The sequence below is a fragment of the Gadus macrocephalus genome, chromosome 17 (assembly GCF_031168955.1).
Source record: "Gadus macrocephalus chromosome 17, ASM3116895v1".
NCBI lineage: Eukaryota > Metazoa > Chordata > Actinopteri > Gadiformes > Gadidae > Gadus > Gadus macrocephalus.
The window spans coordinates 1,296,873-1,316,921 of NC_082398.1; the positions used below are offsets into that span (position 1 = coordinate 1,296,873).

The 20,049-nt window shown below is 56.4% G+C and overlaps 1 protein-coding gene across 1 annotated transcript in view; it reads right to left on the reverse strand.

Moving 5' to 3' along the window:
- dennd4c (DENN/MADD domain containing 4C) overlaps nt 1–20,049 on the reverse strand; it is a 47,225-nt gene that overhangs the window by 2,666 nt on the left and 24,510 nt on the right. The window contains 22 exon segments of the mRNA XM_060035624.1: nt 319–475; nt 859–909; nt 912–990; nt 2,105–2,242; nt 3,248–3,358; nt 3,592–3,784; nt 4,102–4,320; nt 5,758–5,928; nt 6,443–6,542; nt 8,303–8,507; nt 9,953–10,666; nt 10,697–11,184; nt 11,832–11,969; nt 12,561–12,653; nt 13,303–13,443; nt 13,782–13,929; nt 14,270–14,398; nt 14,928–15,134; nt 15,494–15,626; nt 17,266–17,396; nt 18,544–18,585; nt 18,895–19,040. Of these exon segments, the coding sequence (XP_059891607.1) occupies nt 319–475; nt 859–909; nt 912–990; nt 2,105–2,242; nt 3,248–3,358; nt 3,592–3,784; nt 4,102–4,320; nt 5,758–5,928; nt 6,443–6,542; nt 8,303–8,507; nt 9,953–10,666; nt 10,697–11,184; nt 11,832–11,969; nt 12,561–12,653; nt 13,303–13,443; nt 13,782–13,929; nt 14,270–14,398; nt 14,928–15,134; nt 15,494–15,626; nt 17,266–17,396; nt 18,544–18,585; nt 18,895–19,040 (3,934 nt within the window).

A 20,049-nucleotide genomic window follows, 5' to 3' on the forward strand; every position in this document is an offset into this window, starting at 1 on the left:
ACGGCGCCTCAAGGACACGGCGCCTCAAGGACGCGGCGCCTCAAGGACGCGGCGCCTCAAGGACGCGGCGCCTCAAGGACGCGGCGCCTCAAGGACACGGCGCCTCAAGGACACGGCGCCTCAAGGACACGGCGCCTCAAGGACACGGCGCCTCAAGGACACGGCGCCTCAAGGACACGGCGCCTCAAGGACACGGCGCCTTAAGGACACGGCGCCTCAAGGACACGGCGCCTCAAGGACGCGGCGCCTCAACGACACGGCGCCTTAAGGACACGGCGCCTCAACGACACGGCGCCTTAACGAGGGGGCGGGGCTCACCTTTGGCGGTTGGGGCGGGGCCGTCTCTTCAGCTCCCTGATCAGCAGGTCCATGGGGCCGTACACGTCGTTGGTCTGGATGCTGCGGGCGATGGTGTGCAGCAGCGTCAGCGCCTCCTGCTGGTCGGGGGGAGCCAGCGGCCGCCGCTTCTCTGCTTCTGGAAAGGGAAAACAGGGGGTCAGGGGGCGGGACATCTGCCTGTCAGGGGGCGGGACATCCGGGCGTTAGGGGGGGGGGACATCGGGATGTCAAGGGGGGGGGGCATCATGTGTGTCAGGGGGCGGGACAACATGTGTGTCAGGAGGCGGGACATTCCAGTGTCAGGAGGCGGGACTTCGGGTGGCAGGAGGCGGGACATTCGGGTGTCAGGAGGCGGGACATTCGGGTGGCAGGAGGCGGGACATTCGGGTGGCAGGACATCCGGGTGACAAGGGGTGGGACATCCGGGTGTCAGGGATGGGACATCCGGGTGTCAGGGGGCGGGACACCCGGGTGTCGGGGGGGCGGGACTTCCGGGTGTCGGGGGGCCTGTGCGCTCACCTAAGGTCCTCCAGAGCACGTAGAGCGGCTCTCCGGGCTCCTGGTGCAGGTGATGTTGTCCCACAGGATCTGGATGTACACCTGCTTGCTGTCCTGGGACAGGGAGGTCAGGGCAGCTGGGGGAGACAGAGGCTGGGGTTACCGGGGGTTTGATATTCATTACCGGGTCACAGAACAGGCCAAGGGCACAGAGGCGAGACAGAAGGGACACTCAGACAGACAGAAGGACAGAAGGACAGACGGACAGGTTATTGTTAGGATTTTTTTAATCTTATGTTGCATTTTATTTTACTTTTCTTTCTTTGGCAACAGAAATGTACTACAGAAATAGAGCCAGTTCAATCTGGATGATCTAGAATCCTGCAAGCGAGGGAGAAAGCGAGTCATAAACAGAGAGAAAGAGAATCGGAGACAAAGGGAGACCTTGATAGAGACATAAAGAAAGACAGAGACAGCCTGATAGAGACACATTTAGGTCAGCCTGATAGTCATTGAGAGAGAGAGAGAGAGAGAGAGAGAGAGAGAGAGAGAGAGAGAGAGAGAGAGAGAGAGAGAGAGAGAGAGAGAGAGAGAGAGAGAGAGAGAGAGAGAGAGAGAGAGAGAGAGAGAGAGAGAGAGAGACAGAGACATGGAGAGAGAGAGAGGCAGAGAGACAGAGACATGGAGAGAGAGAGAGAGGCAGAGAGACAGAGACATGGAGAGAGAGAGAGGCAGAGAGACAGAGACATGGAGAGAGAGAGAGAGGCAGAGAGACAGAGACATGGAGAGAGAGAGAGGCAGAGAGACACGGAGACAGAGAGAGACAGAGACACAGAGAGAGAGACAGAGACACGGAGAGAGAGAGAGAGGCAGAGAGGCAGAGAGAGACAGAGACAGAGAGACAGAGAGAGAGAGAGACAGAGAGAGACAGAGACAGAGAGAGAGAGACAGAGAGAGAGAGAGACAGAGAGAGACACGGAGACAGAGAGAGAGAGAGATACAGAGACACAGAGAGAGACAGACAGAGACATGGAGAGTGAGAGAGGCAGAGAGACAGAGACATGGAGAGAGAGAGAGAGGCAGAGAGGCAGAGAGACAGGAGACAGAGACACAGAGACACAGAGAGAGAGACAGAGAGAGACAGAGAGACAGAGACAGAGAGAGACACGGAGAGAGAGAGAGAGATACAGAGACACAGAGAGAGACAGACAGAGACAGAGACAGAGAGACAGACAGACAGAGACAGAGACAGAGCAGGAGGTCTCACCTGCTCCCCGTTGTTGCAGTACTCAGAGGTGAAGATGAGGCCCGGCAGGTGGCTGGGCACGTCTAGCCGCTGGAAGCAGCACACCAGGTTCCAGAAGATGATGGGGTGCTGGCTCAGGAACTTGTGGGTGTACAGCACCTGTCGTCATGGTAACAGAGATGCTCTCAGGACAGACACACAACACTAGAAACCAAGCGGGCACAGTGAGTGAGTGAGTGAGATCTCTGAGTGAGTGAGATCTCTGAGTGAGTGAGATCTCTGAGTGAGTGAGATCTCTGAGTGAGTGAGTGAGTGAGTGAGTGAGTGAGTGAGTGAGTGAGTGAGTGAGTGAGTGAGTGAGTGAGTGAGTGAGTGAGTGAGTGAGTGAGTGAGTGAGTGAGTGAGTGAGTGAGTGAGTGAGTGAGTGAGTGAGTGAGTGAGTGAGTGAGTGAGTGAGTGAGTGAGTGAGTGAGTGAGTGAGTGAGTGAGTGAGTGAGTGAGTGAGTGAGTGAGTGAGTGAGTGAGTGAGTGAGTGAGTGAGTGAGTGAGTGAGTGAGTGAGTGAGTGAGTGAGTGAGTGAGTGAGTGAGTGAGTGAGTGAGTGAGTGAGTGAGTGAGTGAGTGAGTGAGTGAGTGAGTGAGTGAGTGAGTGAGTGAGTGAGTGAGTGAGTGAGTGAGTGAGTGAGTGAGTGAGTGAGTGAGTGAGTGAGTGAGTGAGTGAGTGAGTGAGTGAGTGAGTGAGTGAGTGAGTGAGTGAGTGAGTGAGTGAGTGAGTGAGTGAGTGAGTGAGTGAGTGAGTGAGTGAGTGAGTGAGTGAGTGAGTGAGTGAGTGAGTGAGTGAGTGAGTGAGTGAGTGAGTGAGTGAGTGAGTGAGTGAGTGAGTGAGTGAGTGAGTGAGTGAGTGAGTGAGTGAGTGAGTGAGTGAGTGAGTGAGTGAGTGAGTGAGTGAGTGAGTGAGTGAGTGAGTGAGTGAGTGAGTGAGTGAGTGAGTGAGTGAGTGAGTGAGTGAGTGAGTGAGTGAGTGAGTGAGTGAGTGAGTGAGTGAGTGAGTGAGTGAGTGAGTGAGTGAGTGAGTGAGTGAGTGAGTGAGTGAGTGAGTGAGTGAGTGAGTGAGTGAGTGAGTGAGTGAGTGAGTGAGTGAGTGAGTGAGTGAGTGAGTGTTCACCTGGTCCCCCTCGTTCTCCAGCATGGTTTCCAGCTCTTTCCTGAGCACCAGGGCACTGAGGTACGGCACGGACACTGGTTTGGGGTTCGGACGTTTCGTGCCCACGCCAAACTGGAAGCAAAAACAGCAACACACAAACCTCAGATTTTGATTAATATCATATTTTTTTAGATCACAGTAAGAGAGAGACAATAGAGACACAACACAGGAAACACTACCTTGCTTAACAAACAACATCCCATGACCTCTTTTTCCTGTCATTGCTGTTTTGTCCTCTATGTTCAATGTGGAAAATGTTTGTAAAAAAAATAAACGGTGAGTCCACCAGGGGGCGGCGCACTCACCGTGGCCTCCTGCAGGCTGCAGGGCAGGCTGGCGGTGGAGACGCCGTGGCCGGGGGCCAGGCTGCAGTCCAGGCTCTGCAGGGGCCCGCCCACGCTGTTGCTGCGGGTCAGGAAGGTCCCGGAGGAGTGCTTCCCCTCCGCCGCGGGCTCCAGCAGGCCCAGGGGGTCCGACTGCACCGGCTCCCGGACCAGGCTGGAGGCACAGGGGGGGGGAGCGGGATATTAAAGCGGCACTATGTATGTTCTCCCATGAGCGGCCCCTAGTGGCCCGAGTTGGAACTGCTGCTACTTCAGAGGTTGTCAGAGGTATTCCCACAGATGCAGTGCTGGTTTAAGTATTATTTGCACGTTCTTGTCAATAGCCAATACAATGTGTGCACTACATTCTTAACAGTTATTAAATAAACGGCAAACATAGGAACCGTTTATTTCCCACGAAAACATTGGTGGGAATTTATTAGAAAAAATATGAAATGGTGCCCCCAGGGGGTACCCTGGTTGCGTTCGTACCTTTTGTGCGAGGCGGACGGCGTGCCGGGGCTGTCGGCGCCGGAGCCCTCGGACGCGGCGGGGGGGAAGCCCATCAGGTCGGGGGACTTGGTGGTGGAGGAGCTGAGGCTGCTGCCCCCCCCGCTGCTGCTGCTGATGGTGGTGGAGGTGGTGGCGGAGGTGGGAGGGGCCGTGGCGCTGTGGATGCTGTCCCCCGAACCGCTGGGCTTCATGAAGAACCTGGAGCCGCACACAAAGGAGGGTGGAGCTGAAGGAGGGTGGAGCTGAAGGAGGGTGGAGCTGAAGGAGGGTGGAGCTGAAGGAGGGTGGAGCTGGAGGAGGGTGGAGCTGAGGGAGGGTGGAGCTGAAGGAGGGTGGAGCTGAAGGAGGGTGGAGCTGAAGGAGGGTAGAGCTGAAGGAGGGTGGAGCTGAGGGAGGGTGGAGCTGAAGGAGGGTGGAGCTGAGGGAGGGTGGAGCTGGAGGAGGGTGGAGCTGAGGGAGGGTGGAGCTGAGGGAGGGTGGAGCTGGAGGAGGGTGGAGCTGGAGGAGGGTGGAGCTGGAGGAGGGTGGAGCTGAGGGACTCTTTGGTAGGAACAAGGACGTCTGGAGCCAGCCGAGATCTTCCGGACAGCTCCATCTTGTTTGAATAATTTGAATCGATATGCGTGGAGCTACGTTTATGGAAACGATCCAGTCGATAGCAACGCTCACCGGTCAACAACGTCCACAGATACGGTCTCACCGTTAGTATCTGGATATCACTGAAACTACACCCGAGAAGAGGAAGTCCTTATGAACCGGGTCCAACTGTCCTGTGTCCTCCATCCCCTCACCCACCCAAACATCTACACCCAACCCACCCAAACACCTACACCCAACCCACCCAAACACCTACACCCAACCCACCCAAACACCTACACCCAACCCACCCATACACCTACACCCAACCCACCCAAACACCTACACCCAACCCACCCATACATCTACACCCAACCCACCCAAACATCTACACCCAACCCACCCAAACATCTACACCCAACCCACCCAAACACCTACACCCAACCCACCCAAACATCTACACCCAACCCACCCAAACACCTACACCCAACCCACCCAAACACCTACACCCAACCCACCCAAACACCTACACCCAACCCACCCAAACACCTACACCCAACCCACCCAAACACCTACACCCAACCCACCCAAACACCTACACCCAACCCACCCATACATCTACACCCAACCCACCCAAACACCTACACCCAACCCACCCAAACACCTACACCCAACCCACCCAAACACCTACACCCAACCCACCCAAACACCTACACCCAACCCACCCATACACCTACACCCAACCCACCCAAACACCTACACCCAACCCACCCATACATCTACACCCAACCCACCCAAACACCTACACCCAACCCACCCATACATCTACACCCAACCCACCCAAACACCTACACCCAACCCACCCAAACACCTACACCCAACCCACCCAAACACCTACACCCAACCCACCCAAACACCTACACCCAACCCACCCAAACATCTACACCCAACCCACCCAAACATCCCTCCACCCATACATGCATCCTCCCACCCACCCTCCCATCCCCTGGCCTCAGACCCCCGGTACACCCCGACACGCCGCCCTGGCTCCTCCGTCACCTGTTGGTGCGCAGGTCTCTGAACTCCACGTGCAGCAGGGGCACGAAGACGGCGCGGCAGTACGGGCAGGTGGTGTTGAGGTTGGAGTCGTCGGCCGTGAAGCCCGCCATCACGTCCTCGTCGTACACCAGCGCCGCACACGACCGGCACACCGAGCAGCTGGACATCAGCGGGGAGGGGGGGAGAGTGGGGGGGGGAGGGAGAGGGGGGAGGGGGGGGGAGGGAGAGGGAGAGGTTAGGCTATGGAAAGCCTTTTCCTTTGAAACCAGAGTTTCTGCCGGTGGGTACGGCATTTTGAAACAAGACAACTCAAATCAATTAAAATTAATTGTATCTTTGTTTTTTAATCTGCTTTCAATTAAATTTTTTTATTCATTAAGGATCAGCAGAGAAGTTGAAAACTACATCAAAGCTACACAGATTTCAGAATTTCAAAGCAAGACCAGCCTCTCGCTCTGAAGACTCTTGTCTTCAGAGCGAGAGGCCCTCCAGACAGTCTGGGAGGGACGGATGAAGCAGCATGCATGTGTACGTGCCGGTCTACGTGTGTGTGTGTGTGTGTGTGTGTGTGTGTGTGTGTGTGTGTGTGTGTGTGTGTGTGTGTGTGTGTGTGTGTGTGTGTGTGTGTGTGTGTGTGTGTGTGTGTCTGTGTGTGTGTCTGTGTGTGTGTGTGTGTGTCTGTGTTACCTCTAGTGCACAGTTCTGATAGATGCTGGAGGTGGAGGCGTGGTGGGAGGAGCCGTGCTCCGAGTCAGACCCCCGGACCCCTCGGCCTGGGGTGGCATCTGGAGGGGGGAGAGACACACAGGAGGTCAACCCTCCACAGAGAGAGAGAGAGACACAGACAGAGACAGAGACAGAGACAGAGACAGAGACACAGACACAGACACAGACACAGACAGAGACAGAGACAGAGACAGAGACAGAGACAGAGACAGAGACAGAGACAGACAGACAGACAGACAGACAGACAGACAGACAGACAGACAGACAGACAGACAGACAGACAGACAGACAGACAGACAGACAGACAGAGAGAGAGAGACAGACAGACAGACACAGAGAGAGAGAGACAGAGACCTTGCGAGCAAGAGAGACAGATACTTAGACAGCCGCTGTGGGTGTGTGTGTGTGTGTGTCTCTATGTCTGTCTGTGTGTGTGTGTGTGTGTGTGTGTGTGTGTGTGTGTGTGTGTGTGTGTGTGTGTGTGTGTGTGTGTGTGTGTGTGTGTGTGTGTGTGTGTGTGTGTGTGTGTGTGTGTGGTGCTCAGTGTGTGTCTGTGTGTGGTGCTCAATGTCTGCGTGTGTGTCTCTATGTCTGTGTTCGTTTGTGTGTTTGTGTCTCAGTGTGTGCGGTGCTCAGTGTGTGTGTGTGTCTCTGTGTCTCAGTGTGTGTGTCTCAGTGTGTGTGTCTCTGTGTCTCAGTGTGTGTGTCTCAGTGTGTGTGTCTCAGTGTGTGTGTCTCTGCGTCTCAGTGTGTGCGTCTCAGTGTGTGTGTCTCAGTGTGTGTGTCTCAGTGTGTGTGTCTGTGTCTCAGTGTGTGCGTCTCAGTGCGTGTGTCTCAGTGTGTGCGTGCCTCAGTGTGTGTGTCTCAGTGTGTGTGTCTCAGTGTGTGTGTCTCAGTGTGTGTGCCTCAGTGTGTGTGTCTCAGTGTGTGCGTCTTAGTGCGTATGTCTCAGTGTGTGTGTGTCTCAGTGTGTGTGTCTGTCTCAGTGTGTGCGTCTCAGTGCGTGTGTCTCAGTGTGTGCGTGCCTCAGTGTGTGTGTCTCAGTGTGTGTGTCTCAGTGCGTGTGTCTCAGTGTGTGTGTCTCAGTGTGTGTGTCTCAGTGTGTGTGTCTCAGTGTGCGTGTCTCAGTGTGCGTGTCTCAGTGTGCGTGTCTCAGTGTCTCAGTGTGTGTGTCTCAGTGTGTGCGTCTCAGTGCGTGTGTCTCAGTGCGTGTGTCTCAGTGTGTCTGTCTCAGTGTCTCAGTGTGTGTGTCTCAGTGTCTCAGTGTGTGTGTCTCAGTGTGTGTGTCTCAGTGTGTGTGTCTCAGTGTGCGTGTCTCAGTGTCTCAGTGCGTGTGTCTCAGTGTGCGTGTCTCAGTGTGTGTGTCTCAGTGTGTGCGTCTCAGTGCGTGTGTCTCAGTGTGTGTGTCTCAGTGTGTGTGTCTCAGTGTGTGTGTCTCAGTGTGCGTGTCTCAGTGTCTCAGTGTGTGTGTCTCAGTGTGTGCGTCTCAGTGCGTGTGTCTCAGTGTATGTGTCTCAGTGTGCGTGTCTCAGTGTGTGCGTCTCAGTGTGTGCGTCTCAGTGTGTGCGTCTCAGTGTGTGTGTCTCAGTGTGCGTGTCTCAGTGTGTGTGTCTCAGTGTGTGTGTCTCAGTGTGTGCGTCTCAGTGCGTGTGTCTCAGTGCGTGTGTCTCAGTGTGTGTGTCTCAGTGTGTGTGTCTCAGTGTGTGTGTCTCAGTGTGCGTGTCTGTGTCTCAGTGTGTGCGTCTCAGTGTGTGTGTCTCAGTGCGTGTGTCTCAGTGCGTGCGTCTCAGTGTGCGTGTCTCAGTGTGCGTGTCCCTACGTGTGTGGGGCCCCCCCCGGCCCGTGTCGCTGCTGCCGCTGCTGCTCCCCAGGCTGCTGCGGCTGTGGTGCAGCCCGTTGGCCACCAGGCCCAGGGCCCCCCCCCGCTCGGCCCCGCCCTCCGCCTCCCCCCGCTCCGTCAGCAGGGCGTCGTTCAGGTGGGGGGGGAAGCCCCCACCGCCCGACGCGCTCGGCCCCGCCTCCTCCTGCAAACAGGAAGTAGACTCAGGCTCACGTGTCATCGGACGGAACGTTTATAAAACTGCACTCTGGGACTCGGCGCCTTGTAGGAGAGGGGGGGAGGGGGGGGGGGGGGGGGAGAGAGAGGGAGAGAGTGAGGGGTAGAGGGAGGGAGGGGGAGGGTGAGGGAGGGAGAGAGGGGGTAAGGGAGGGAGGGGGAGGGTGAGGGGTAGAGAGAGGGAGGGGGAGGGTGAGGGAGGGAGGGAGTGAGGGGTAGAGGGAGGGAGGGGGAGGGTGAGAGGGTGAGAGAGGGTGAGAGAGGGAGGGAGTGAGGGGTAGAGAGAGGGTGAGAGAGGGTGGGAGTGAGGGGTAGAGGGAGGGAGGGTGAGAGAGGGTGAGAGAGGGTGAGAGAGGGAGGGAGGGAGGGTGAGAGAGGGTGAGAGAGGGTGAGAGAGGGTGGGAGTGAGGGGTAGAGGGAGGGAGGGTGAGAGAGGGTGGGAGAGGGTGAGAGAGGGAGGGAGGGAGGGTGAGAGAGGGTGGGAGAGGGAGGGAGTGAGGGGTAGAGGGAGGGAGGGTGAGAGAGGGTGAGAGAGGGTGGGAGAGGGAGGGAGTGAGGGGTAGAGAGAGGGTGAGAGAGGGAGGGGGAGGGTGAGAGAGGGTGAGAGAGGGAGGGAGGGTGAGAGAGGGTGAGAGAGGGTGGGAGAGGGTGGGAGAGGGTGAGAGAGGGTGAGAGAGGGAGGGAGGGAGGGTGAGAGAGGGTGAGAGAGGGTGGGAGAGGGTGGGAGAGGGTGGGAGTGAGGGGTAGAGGGAGGGAGGGTGAGAGAGGGTGAGAGAGGGTGGGAGTGAGGGGTAGAGAGAGGGAGGGGGAGGGTGAGAGGGTGAGAGAGGGTGGGAGAGGGAGGGAGGGAGGGTGAGAGAGGGTGAGAGAGGGTGAGAGAGGGTGGGAGGGAGGGTGAGAGAGGGAGGGAGGGAGGGTGAGAGAGGGAGGGAGTGAGGGTGAGAGAGGGAGGGAGTGAGGGTGAGAGAGGGTGAGAGAGGGTGAGAGAGGGTGGGAGGGAGGGTGAGAGAGGGTGAGAGAGGGAGGGAGGGAGGGTGAGAGAGGGTGAGAGTGAGGGGTAGAGAGAGGGAGGGTCTTCTTTGGGACCGGGGTGTACTTTAGCTCACTGGGTGGATTATGATTGGCTGGTTAGGGGTCGATTATGCTGCGTTTGCATGCAGTCCTCTCTGTCCTCACACTAAGGGCCATCTGCTACTGCTCTGACCGACGGTCCATTACTAAATAATAGTTTGAATTTTTCAACTCAAGATGGGTTTGGTCTGTGGGGATCCACAGACCAAACCCATCAATCCCCCCCCTTCTCTCCTCAGTTTAAATAACAACCGTGATGGAGCCAGCTGTAGGTCAACATGGGGTCAACACGGGGTCAACCAGGGGTCAACCAGGGGTCAAGGCCCACGCCGGCCCACTCACCTCGTCGTCGGAGTAGGCGTAGGCCGACACCACGGCGCCCCACACCTTGCTGGCCACGCTGGTCGCCTGCTTCATGCCGGACTTCAGCACGTCCATCTTGGGCCCCGACAGCAGCGCGTCCATCTTCATGCCCGAGAACGAGTTGATGACCGAGCCCAGGGTGTTGGCGGCGGGCGACGCCCTCACCAGCGCCGTGAGCGCGTTGGGCCGCGGCGCGAGGCTCGCCGCGCCCCCGGAGACGGGCGTGCGGCCGCGGGCCGTGAAGGTCTTGGAGCGCGTGACGGCGTGGGGGCTGCGCTTGGGCGTGGCCTCCTGCGACGCCGTGGTGGAGGGGGGCGAGGGGGTCTGGGCGGGAGGCACGGGGAGGCTGGCCCGCCGCTCCAGGGGGGAGGGCTCCGGCGGGGGGGCGGGGTCGAAGCGGAGCTCCATGCTGGAGGACTTGGGCCCCAGCGGGCTGCGCAGGCTCATGTACATCTCGATCTCCTCGGCCAGGTTGCGCGACACCACGGCGGGCAGGCTGGAGGCGGGGCTGGGCAGGTCCTGGCTGGAGATGGAGGCCAGCTCCTCCGTCTCCGACGCCATGCGGGACAGCGGGTCGGCGCCCACCACCACGTCCTCGCGCTCCAGCGGCCGCCCTGCCGCCGCCGCCTCGTCGGCGAGATCGCCGTCCTTCACCACCTCCTCCTCCATCTCCTCCTCCTCCTCCTCCTCCTCCTCCTCCTCCTCCTCCATCTCCTCCTCGACCCCCTCCGTCAGCCCTTCCACCAATCCCGTCCCCTCCTTCGCCTCCTCCTCCCCTCGGAACGCGTCTTCTTGAGGCCCCGCCTCCTCTGACAGATCGACCAATGGGGAGCCCAGGTCGACCGACGACGAGCCCAGGTCGACCGACGACGAGCCCAGGTCGTCCTCGGGCTCCTCGTCCAGGTCTTTGAAGAGGGCCTTGGACACGCCCCCCCCTCCGGCTCCTCCCCCTCCCAGCGTGGCGGCCGTGGACAGGGCGGCGGCCAGTATTCGGGCGTCGGCGCCCATGCGGCTCGCCATGGCGTCCACGCCGCCGTCCGACAGCATGCCCGCGCGGCTCTCCGAGCTGAAGCTGCGGCTGCGCTCGGCGAAGCTCTTCTGCCGCGGCCGCTGGGGGCGGGGCTGGGCCGGCGCCGGCGCGGAGGCGGGGTCAGCGGGGGACGGATCGACGTCACCGCCGCCACCGCCACTAGAGGGCGCCGCTCCAGCGCCTGGACAGAACACACGGTGAGCGGTTAACGGGCAGGAACCTACAGATCATCCAGATCACGTTTCTATCCTTCACACCGAGGAGTCATCGTAGGGGAGTCGCCGGTGTCACTCGTTACAATAATTTATGAATCTGCCAACTTTATGTACCAGGGCATGCAGGCCTGCATTAACCTGCCACTGGGCCCTGGGGCTGAGAGGTTTCGTAGGCCCCCTGAGAGGGGGTCTTACAATGAAGATGTGTCAATTATTTTTCTTGGCTCATGATAGGCCTCTGATCTTTGAAGCCCAAAACAAAAAAAATCACATTGTCTTGGGCCTACGTCGATCGGGTGGCCTATCATAAGCCAGTATTAAAAAAATTAAATAAATACTCCAGCTCATGATAGGCCCACTTATCGTCGTAGGCCCGGGGGCAAGGCGGCCTTGAGGGCACGGGTGGTGGGCTGAACTAGTGAGGATAACCCAGGTTAACCATGACCGCGTGCCCTGGTACGAACAGGAAGCAGACCCAGGGTTAGCCACAGCGGGGTCGACGAGCCCCCCTGGAGGAGGGGCCGTAGGCCTGGGTTCGGTCCTCTCTGGAGGAGGGGCCGTAGGCCTGGGTTCGGTCCTCTCTGGAGGAGGGTCACCCGTCAGGACCTCTTACCCGTGTCCCTGCCGGCGGCGAGGGCTGCCGACGAGGAGGACGGCCTCACGATGCTGGGCACCGGCGGGGGTGGTGCCCCCACAGGCCCGGAGGAGTCAGCCGGCGCCGCCGCGACGCCGTCCAGTGAGACCGCAGGACCTGGGGAGGGACGACATGTATTGATACACACACACACAGAAACACACTGAACACACTGAATATGAACTACAACACACAATGAATATGAACTTAATACACACAATGAATATGAACTAAATACACACAATGAATATATGAACTAAATACACACAATGAATATGAATGCACTGAAAAGACGTTCCTGATTATGAACTATAGTCTTTAACTCATCCACGTCAGGACTCATATTTATACATTTTCAGTTTTATCCATACATGTGATACATTAATACAGTACACTTTGTTCTGGTTTATCGTAAGGGTTTCATGCCTTTATGGACAGGACAGGAAAGAGAGGTGAAAGCAGGCCGGAGAGAGGGAAACAACACGCGGGACTACAAGGCGCTCTGCCCCGGACCAACCACCGCCTCACCATATTAGTTCTGTATTTAACACTAGAACTGGTCTGGGGCACTGGGTCTGGGGCACTGGTTCTGGGTCACTGGTTCTGGGTCACTGGTCTGGGTCACTGGTCTGGGTCACTGGTCTGGGTCACTGGTCTGGGTGGGATGTGTTTTCCGGGCGTGTGCGACCGGGTGTCTACTGTACTGACTGTTGGCGAGATGCAGGCCTGCGCCGGAGGCCTGGACGGGGTCCTGGTGGAGCTCGTCCTTTGAGCCATAGCCCTGGTCTGACTGCTGCCCTCCTGGGGGGTTCAAAGCACAGGGAGGATGACCCACCAGCTCTACGGCAGCAGCGGCCCACCAGGGGCCCCCCAGGGGGTCCAAACTCCCGGAGTCGGCCCGTTTGTTATGTGTGATCACTTTGGGTCTGCAGGTCTCAACAGTCCTTCACCTCAGTCTCATTAAGGAGAGGACAGGCCTGTGTCGCGTCAACTTTTCATCAGGAAGTGACCAGATGACCGTGTCAGCCAATCAGAGGTGATGCATGCAGTAGCAGGTGTTTGCCAGTAGAGGGAGCCCTCTAATGCAAACCAATCTACAAGTGGTGTTGCAGTTGGGTTCTCCTGTAAAAACCTTAAAACAGCTTTATATTTTACTACTGCAACTGCAAAGTGTCTCAGATATAAAACGTGCCCGTCCATGAATCGATCCATACAGGGAATTTCCCTTTCTAAACTGTTTTATTCCGGTAGACTTCTGGAACATACGACAGAAACTGTGAAAAGGGTGAAATTACAACTTAGACCACTAGAGGTCGCCAAAGGGACAACACATACAGTGCAGGTCTCGATACATCAGAAGGACTTGGTGGCAACCCATTACCAGCAAGAAAAAGAATGAAACCCCCAGGATGTCATGTCACGTGTGCTGGCGTTAGGGGGTGGGACATACCGGTAGTGTAACATGAGTCCGCAGGGTCTCCCACGCCAAACAGCAGGCTCTGCTCGCCGTTGGGCTCGCCGGAGCAGTCAGCGCTGAGCTGGCTCAGGCGGTCGGCGGCCCGGACCCCCCCTGATGCGGGCGGGGACGCGGCTGAAGGGGGGGGGGGGCAAAACATATTGATCATAGTCCCGATCATGGATTGATCAGTTTAATATTGTATTAGTGAATAAATAAACCATTTGCTTCAGAAGGGAGAATAAGGGGCTACTTTGCTGTTCTCAGTTAAACCACACACACATCGGTCTCTCAATGGACGCTAGTGATGGGCACTGATCAACTTTTTACAGACGCATCGCGAAAGGCCGCAACGAATGTCCTCGTTAGCTCCGGTCCTCGCACAAACGTCTCCTTGTTAGCGCTGGATTAGCGATGGATAGCTCGATGCACAACATGGTCACATGGGTCAGGGGCCGAGGGGAGGGGCCCACCTGTGGTGGTGATGGTGGGGTTCTTGGTGGTCAGGGTCCGGTCGTTGAGCTGCTTGAACTGGGCCACTCCTCGCAGGACGTTGCGCACCTTGGTCCACATGAAGAGGCCACTGCGGTTGCGGCTGGGCCACGGGCTCTCCAGGACCGCCTGGAGGACGGGTGCCACACAGCGACGGGTACAGTTAGGAGACGCTTCGGTCCAAAGTGACTTACAACCATTCATCGCACACAGACGGGTATTGTCAACCGCAAACGGCGACAGCCAGCTCGTCAGGAGCAGTCAGGGTGAGGTGTCTCGCTCAGGGACACATCGACCCTCAGCTAGGAGGATCGAACTAACAACCATCCACCGGCTGCTACCTCCTGAGCTACTGCCATCCGCACTGTGTCACCTTAGTGACTCCTGAACTGTTCAGGGCCCATACGACCGAGCTCCTTCCCTCACTGTAGCCACCTCGACGTCTCCAGTACAATCCAGTCCTGCTCACCTTGTTGTAGTACCCGTAGGTGATGGCGTTGGGGTGCACGCCCGCCTTCTTCATCTCCACCAGAACGCGCACCGCCATCACAGGCTGCTCCCACAGTCCGCACAGCTGCATCACCACGCGGTAGCACACCTGGACACAGGACGCACACGTCTCTCTCTCTCTCTCTCTCTCTCTCTCTCTCTCTCTCTCTCTCTCTCTCTCTCTCTCTCTCTCTCTCTCTCTCTATCTCTCTCTCTCTCTCTCTCTCTCTCCATCCACCTGTATCTGCCCATCTCGCCCTCAATCCATCTCTTTCTACACCCCTCTATCTCAATGGATCGACCCATCCCTCTATCCATCCATCCATCTATCTAAACAGCTTTCTAACATCCATCCCTCGAGCCATCTGTATCTTTCCGTCTATTCCTCGAGCCATCTACCCCTCTCTCATTCACGCCCTCCGTCTATACGTTGCATCATTCAATCTACTGACTTCTTTCACGCTCCTAGTACCCAAATCCACCTTTCTATCGATCCATCCATGTATAGATCCATCCATCACCACCACACCTTCTGTTTACAATCTCTCCATCTCTCCATCCATCCATCCATCCATCCATCCGTGACCCCCAGAGAAGCCCCTCTCCCCGGGAGCAGAGAGCATCGTGTGACGCCGTACCTCGTCCAGCATCTCCACCTCGGCCATCCTCATGCGCAGCAGCACGTCGTAGGCCTGGTGCATGGCGCGGGCCTTGGAGCGCGCCACGCGCAGGCGGGGGGGCAGGCAGATGAACCACAGGCTGTAGCTGTGGCTGAACAGGCAGCGCGCCCACTGCGCCGGGTCCGAGTTGGAGCGCTTCGCCACCTTGTACGCCAGCTTCACTTCCTGTCGGGGAGGAAGTGCAGGAGGACGGGTTCAGGCGGCGGTCGGACAAGCGGACGGAGGGGAAGCTGTTGTTTGGGGCCTTTTTGGTATTCATAGATGTGTGTGTCTATTGGACGCCTGTGTGGGGACGTGATTACTTTGGGTCAGATTTGGACGACTTGGAGGAAACCAGCCATGCCCCACATTGTTCTATAATTGATTCTGTATTAGATTTCACATCAAAATCTAGAATGCAATGCAATGTTGTTTGCAGGACAATAACTGAGTGAGTAAGCTAGTGGGTGATGGCGCGTGACCCACAATTTTGAGTGGGTGTGCGTCGGTGACCAGGCGAATGCTGCGTGTGTTTGCGTGCGTACCTGCTTGGTCCTCTTGGCCAGCAGGGCGGGGCTGCTGGACAGACTGGAGCCCGCCGTCCTCATGTCCAGGGCCGGCCGCAGCTCCTTGGGCCGGTCGAACAGCTCCATGCGGAGCCGGGGGAACCGCTTGTAACTGGATGAGGGGGTGAATGTTCAGGAAGGGTGACTGGGTGAGGAGGTTAGGGTGCAGTTAGGGTCGTTGGAGGAGGGGGCGAAGGGGCAGTAAGGGTGACTGGGTGAGGAGGTCAGGGTGCAGTTAGGGTCGTTGGAGGAGGGGGCGAAGGGGCAGTAAGGGTGACTAAGGCACCGGTTGATTTCAAAAGAGACTATGGGATGTTCTCGCGGGGATAACACGTCACAAAGGTTCTCAAGGCTGAGATGAAAACAGGTATGGGTTGCCATGGTTTTTAGTCACAGCAGTAAATAAAGAGTGAAGAGTGAAGAAAGAGAAGTGATCCTGCGCATACAAATCTGAACAGGTTTCAGATCTTCATATGGTCGTCCATCCCTGTTTTTATTTCACCATAGCTACATGTCAACGATAACATTATGTTGCCTGTTCGTCCGGTGCCCTCTGAACCTTACATCCATCCAGGAAGTGGTCACCTTCTCAAAGATTCCCCACCGGGTGTTTGGGGCTTTTGACTGCCAGGCTTGTGGTAGTGCTCTGTGAAGGCTCTACAGCCAGGCTGAGGGGACGATCCAGATGACAGCAGAGTATTTGTATACACTGAGTCATCGGAGGCTCGTTTCCTTTTCCGATGTTTTCGTTAGAGGAATGCGTGTCTCTCTCCCCAAAGTCGCACCCATTCGTGATGTTTGTTTTGGAGGAAAAATTGATATTGTGTCTGAATAGTATTTGTAAAGCATGTGTCGTTTGTTAAATGACACTTTATTTGAATCTCTGGATGTAAGATTCCCCTAATTTAAAACAAAAGTAAGCGTCGTCTTTTTGAGTTTTATAAAATGCGCAGTTGAAGCCCTCTCTGAATTCGTAGCGGAAGCAAACTGGGAAACCGCATCCTGGGGTTAGACCACATCATGGGGTTAGACCACATCATGGGGTTAGACCGCATCATGGGGTTAGACCGCATCATGGGGTTAGACCGCATCATGGGGTTAGACCACATCCTGGGGTTAGACCACATCATGGGGTTAGACCGCATCATGGGGTTAGACCACATCATGGGGGGGGGTTAGACCACATCCTGGGGTTAGACCACATCCTGGGGTTAGACCACATCATGGGGGGGGGTTAGACCACATCCTGGGGTTAGACCGCATCATGGGGTTAGACCACATCATGGGGGGGGGTTAGACCACATCCTGGGGTTAGACCACATCCTGGGGTTAGACCACATCATGGGGGGGGGGGTTAGACCGCATCATGGGGTTAGACCACATCCTGGGGTTAGACCACATCATGGGGTTAGACCACATCCTGGGGTTAGACCACATCATGGGGTTAGACCACATCATGGGGTTAGACCACATCATGGGGTCAGACCGCATCCTGGGGTTAGACCACATCATGGGGGGGGGTTAGACCACATCATGGGGGGGGGTTAGACCACATCATGGGGGGGGGTTAGACCACATCATGGGGGGGGGTTAGACCACATCATGGGGGGGGGTTAGACCACATCATGGGGGGGGGTTAGACCACATCATGGGGGGGGGTTAGACCACATCATGGGGGGGGGGTTAGACCACATCATGGGGTGGGGTTAGACCACATCACGGGGGTCGGCCCGCGTGGGACCGGTCCTCACCTGTAGCGGGGGGGGGGCTCGGCCCCGCCCTCACAGGGGGGCTCTGGGGGCATGACGAAGACGGTGTGCTCGCTCCTCTGGGACTCGTCCAGCTCCATCAGCTTGGTGTCCTCCGAGGACTCCCCCTCCACCTGACGGAGGATAGCACAGGGAGGTCACTCAGACAGCCCCCCCAACACCACAGGGCTCCCCCTCCACCTGACGGAGGATAGCACAGGGAGGTCACTCAGACGGCCCCCCCAACACCACAGGGCTCCCCCTCCACCTGACGGAGGATAGCACAGGGAGGTCACTCAGGAGGCCCCCCCAACACCACAGGGCTCCCCCTCCACCTGACGGAGGGTAGCACAGGGAGGTCACTCAGACGGCCCCCCCAACACCACAGGGCTCCCCCTCCACCTGACGGAGGATAGCACAGGGAGGTCACTCAGACAGCCCCCCCAACACCACAGGGCTCCCCCTCCACCTGACGGAGGATAGCACAGGGAGGTCACTCAGGAGGCCCCCCCAACACCACAGGGCTCGGCCTCCACCTGACGGAGGATAGCACAGGGAGGTCACTCAGACGGCCCCCCCAACACCACAGGGCTCCCCCTCCACCTGACGGAGGATAGCACAGGGAGGTCACTCAGGAGGCCCCCCCAACACCACAGGGCTCGGCCTCCACCTGACGGAGGGTAGCACAGGGAGGTCACTCAGGAGGCCCCCAACACCACAGGGCTCCCCCTCCACCTGACGGAGGGTAGCACAGGGAGGTCACTCAGACGGCCCCCCCAACACCACAGGGCTCCCCCTCCACCTGACGGAGGGTAGCACAGGGAGGTCACTCAGACGGCCCCCCCAACATCACGGGGGCTCGGCCTCCACTTGGTGGATGCTTTGGGAACACTGACGCAACTGCGGATATAATGATAAAACTCATTCTACCATGGACATGGACGAATGTCCTAAAATGGAAAATTATAAAGTTTTAGTTTATTCTAGTTAATAAAAAAACTAAAATGGGAAATATGGCTTCCTGGAAAGTGTCGCTTCACCAGTAAGTGATTTTTGTTTGAGGTAGATTTGTGTTTCTAAGAAAGACCGGAAAAAACAATTCCAGTACTAGGTAGCGTAATAAAAGTGAAAGAAAAACAGTCTGCGCTACAGCGCGCCGCAGGCAATCGTCTCAATCTCATGGATTGAGACGAGGTTGAATGATGAAGCCGTCGGTTTCTGAGCGACAAACCAGAGGAAATGCAGAGCGAGGATGTGGAAAATAAATCTGTGTCGACCTACCTTGTTGGCCTTGGAGTCGCCGCCTTTATCGGGAGGAAAAAGCTGCCAGACGGAGAGAGAGAGCGACATGGAATCAATGAATCAGAGGAAACATCCACTTCCTCTCTCCTAGCAGAGGAATGTTCATTCTCCTGATAAAACTGCATCAAACACGGACTGACGGAGACAGTAACTCACGACAAACTGACAAAACTCTGGCCCGTGATGAGGAGGGTTCACCCTCAATGATGATCATTCACAGTTAATCATGATCATTTGTCAATGATGATCATTCAGTGTGAATGATGGAGAGGTCAATTTTGATGATAAATTGTCCTTTTCAGTGTGGAGGTTGGGGGGGTTTGGGTTTACCTTCTCGATGCAGTCGTCGAAGAAGGCGAGGCCGGTATCCTTGTCGCTGACGAAGGTGCACTCCTCGATGAAGCGGATGAAGATCTGCGTCTTGGTCAGCTGGCCGTAGAACTTCTGGTGGGTGCGGTCGCGGCTCTTCAGGAACCCTGGAGGAACGCAGCAGACGTCGTGAGACCAAAACCGCGGACCACTCAACGACTGAGCGTTGAACTAAACGGCTGCATAGCATACATTTAAATTAAGGGCGTTTAGCAGACGCTGTTATCCACAGTGACTTACAATAAGCACATTTGTCAGAAGAAGAGAAACAATATACTGCCTATGTCTGTCGAAACAGTGAGGATGTTCATAGAAACAAGTGCCAAGCACTAACTATCGCTAACCCATTGCAACACAACACATATAGTTAGGATAACATGCTACACAACGCTAAGTACTAAGCAAGTTCCTTTTGCTTGCTCTGTGTATTTTAGAGAATCGATATTTTCGAGAAGGGGACGTCAAACTTTAAAACATCTCCTCCATTTGTTTTCTTTATTCCCGGTTCGCCCCTTTGCCGTGGATTATTTTGAGTAATGCTGCAATCTATTTCCCAGCCACAGGCCAAACGTCTCTTCAGACCCAATAGCGTAGATCATTGATCGTTGTACAACACCTAAAATGGCTCCTTAAAATAGATAAGCCGATAAAATCTGGCATTAGAAGAGGCCAGCCAGTGAATGAATAATGCATTAAGCTAAGTAACTTGTGTTAGCCAGCTTCTATACAACATCCCATAAAACATAAAGACCATCATAATATTGATCCACCGTTAGGCTCTCCTTATTGGCCATCCCCAAATTAACACCTTCACCCCTGCTTATGACTCTGCTCCCACAGAAACATCATGAAGATACAAATACATGCATAAACTAACAGAACAGCAATTAATTAGTGGGAGAGCGAGGGGGAGAGTGAGGGGGAGAGAGCGAGGGAGAGAGCGAGGGAGGGGGAGAGAGTGAGGGAGAGAGAGCTATGAGAGGGAGGAGGAGAGATTGAGGGGGAGAGACCTATGAGAGGGAGCGAGGGGGAGAGAGCTATGAGAGAGCGAGGAGGAGAGAGGGAGGGGGAGAGAGGGAGGGGGAGAGAGGGAGGGAGAGAGCGAGGGGGAGAGAG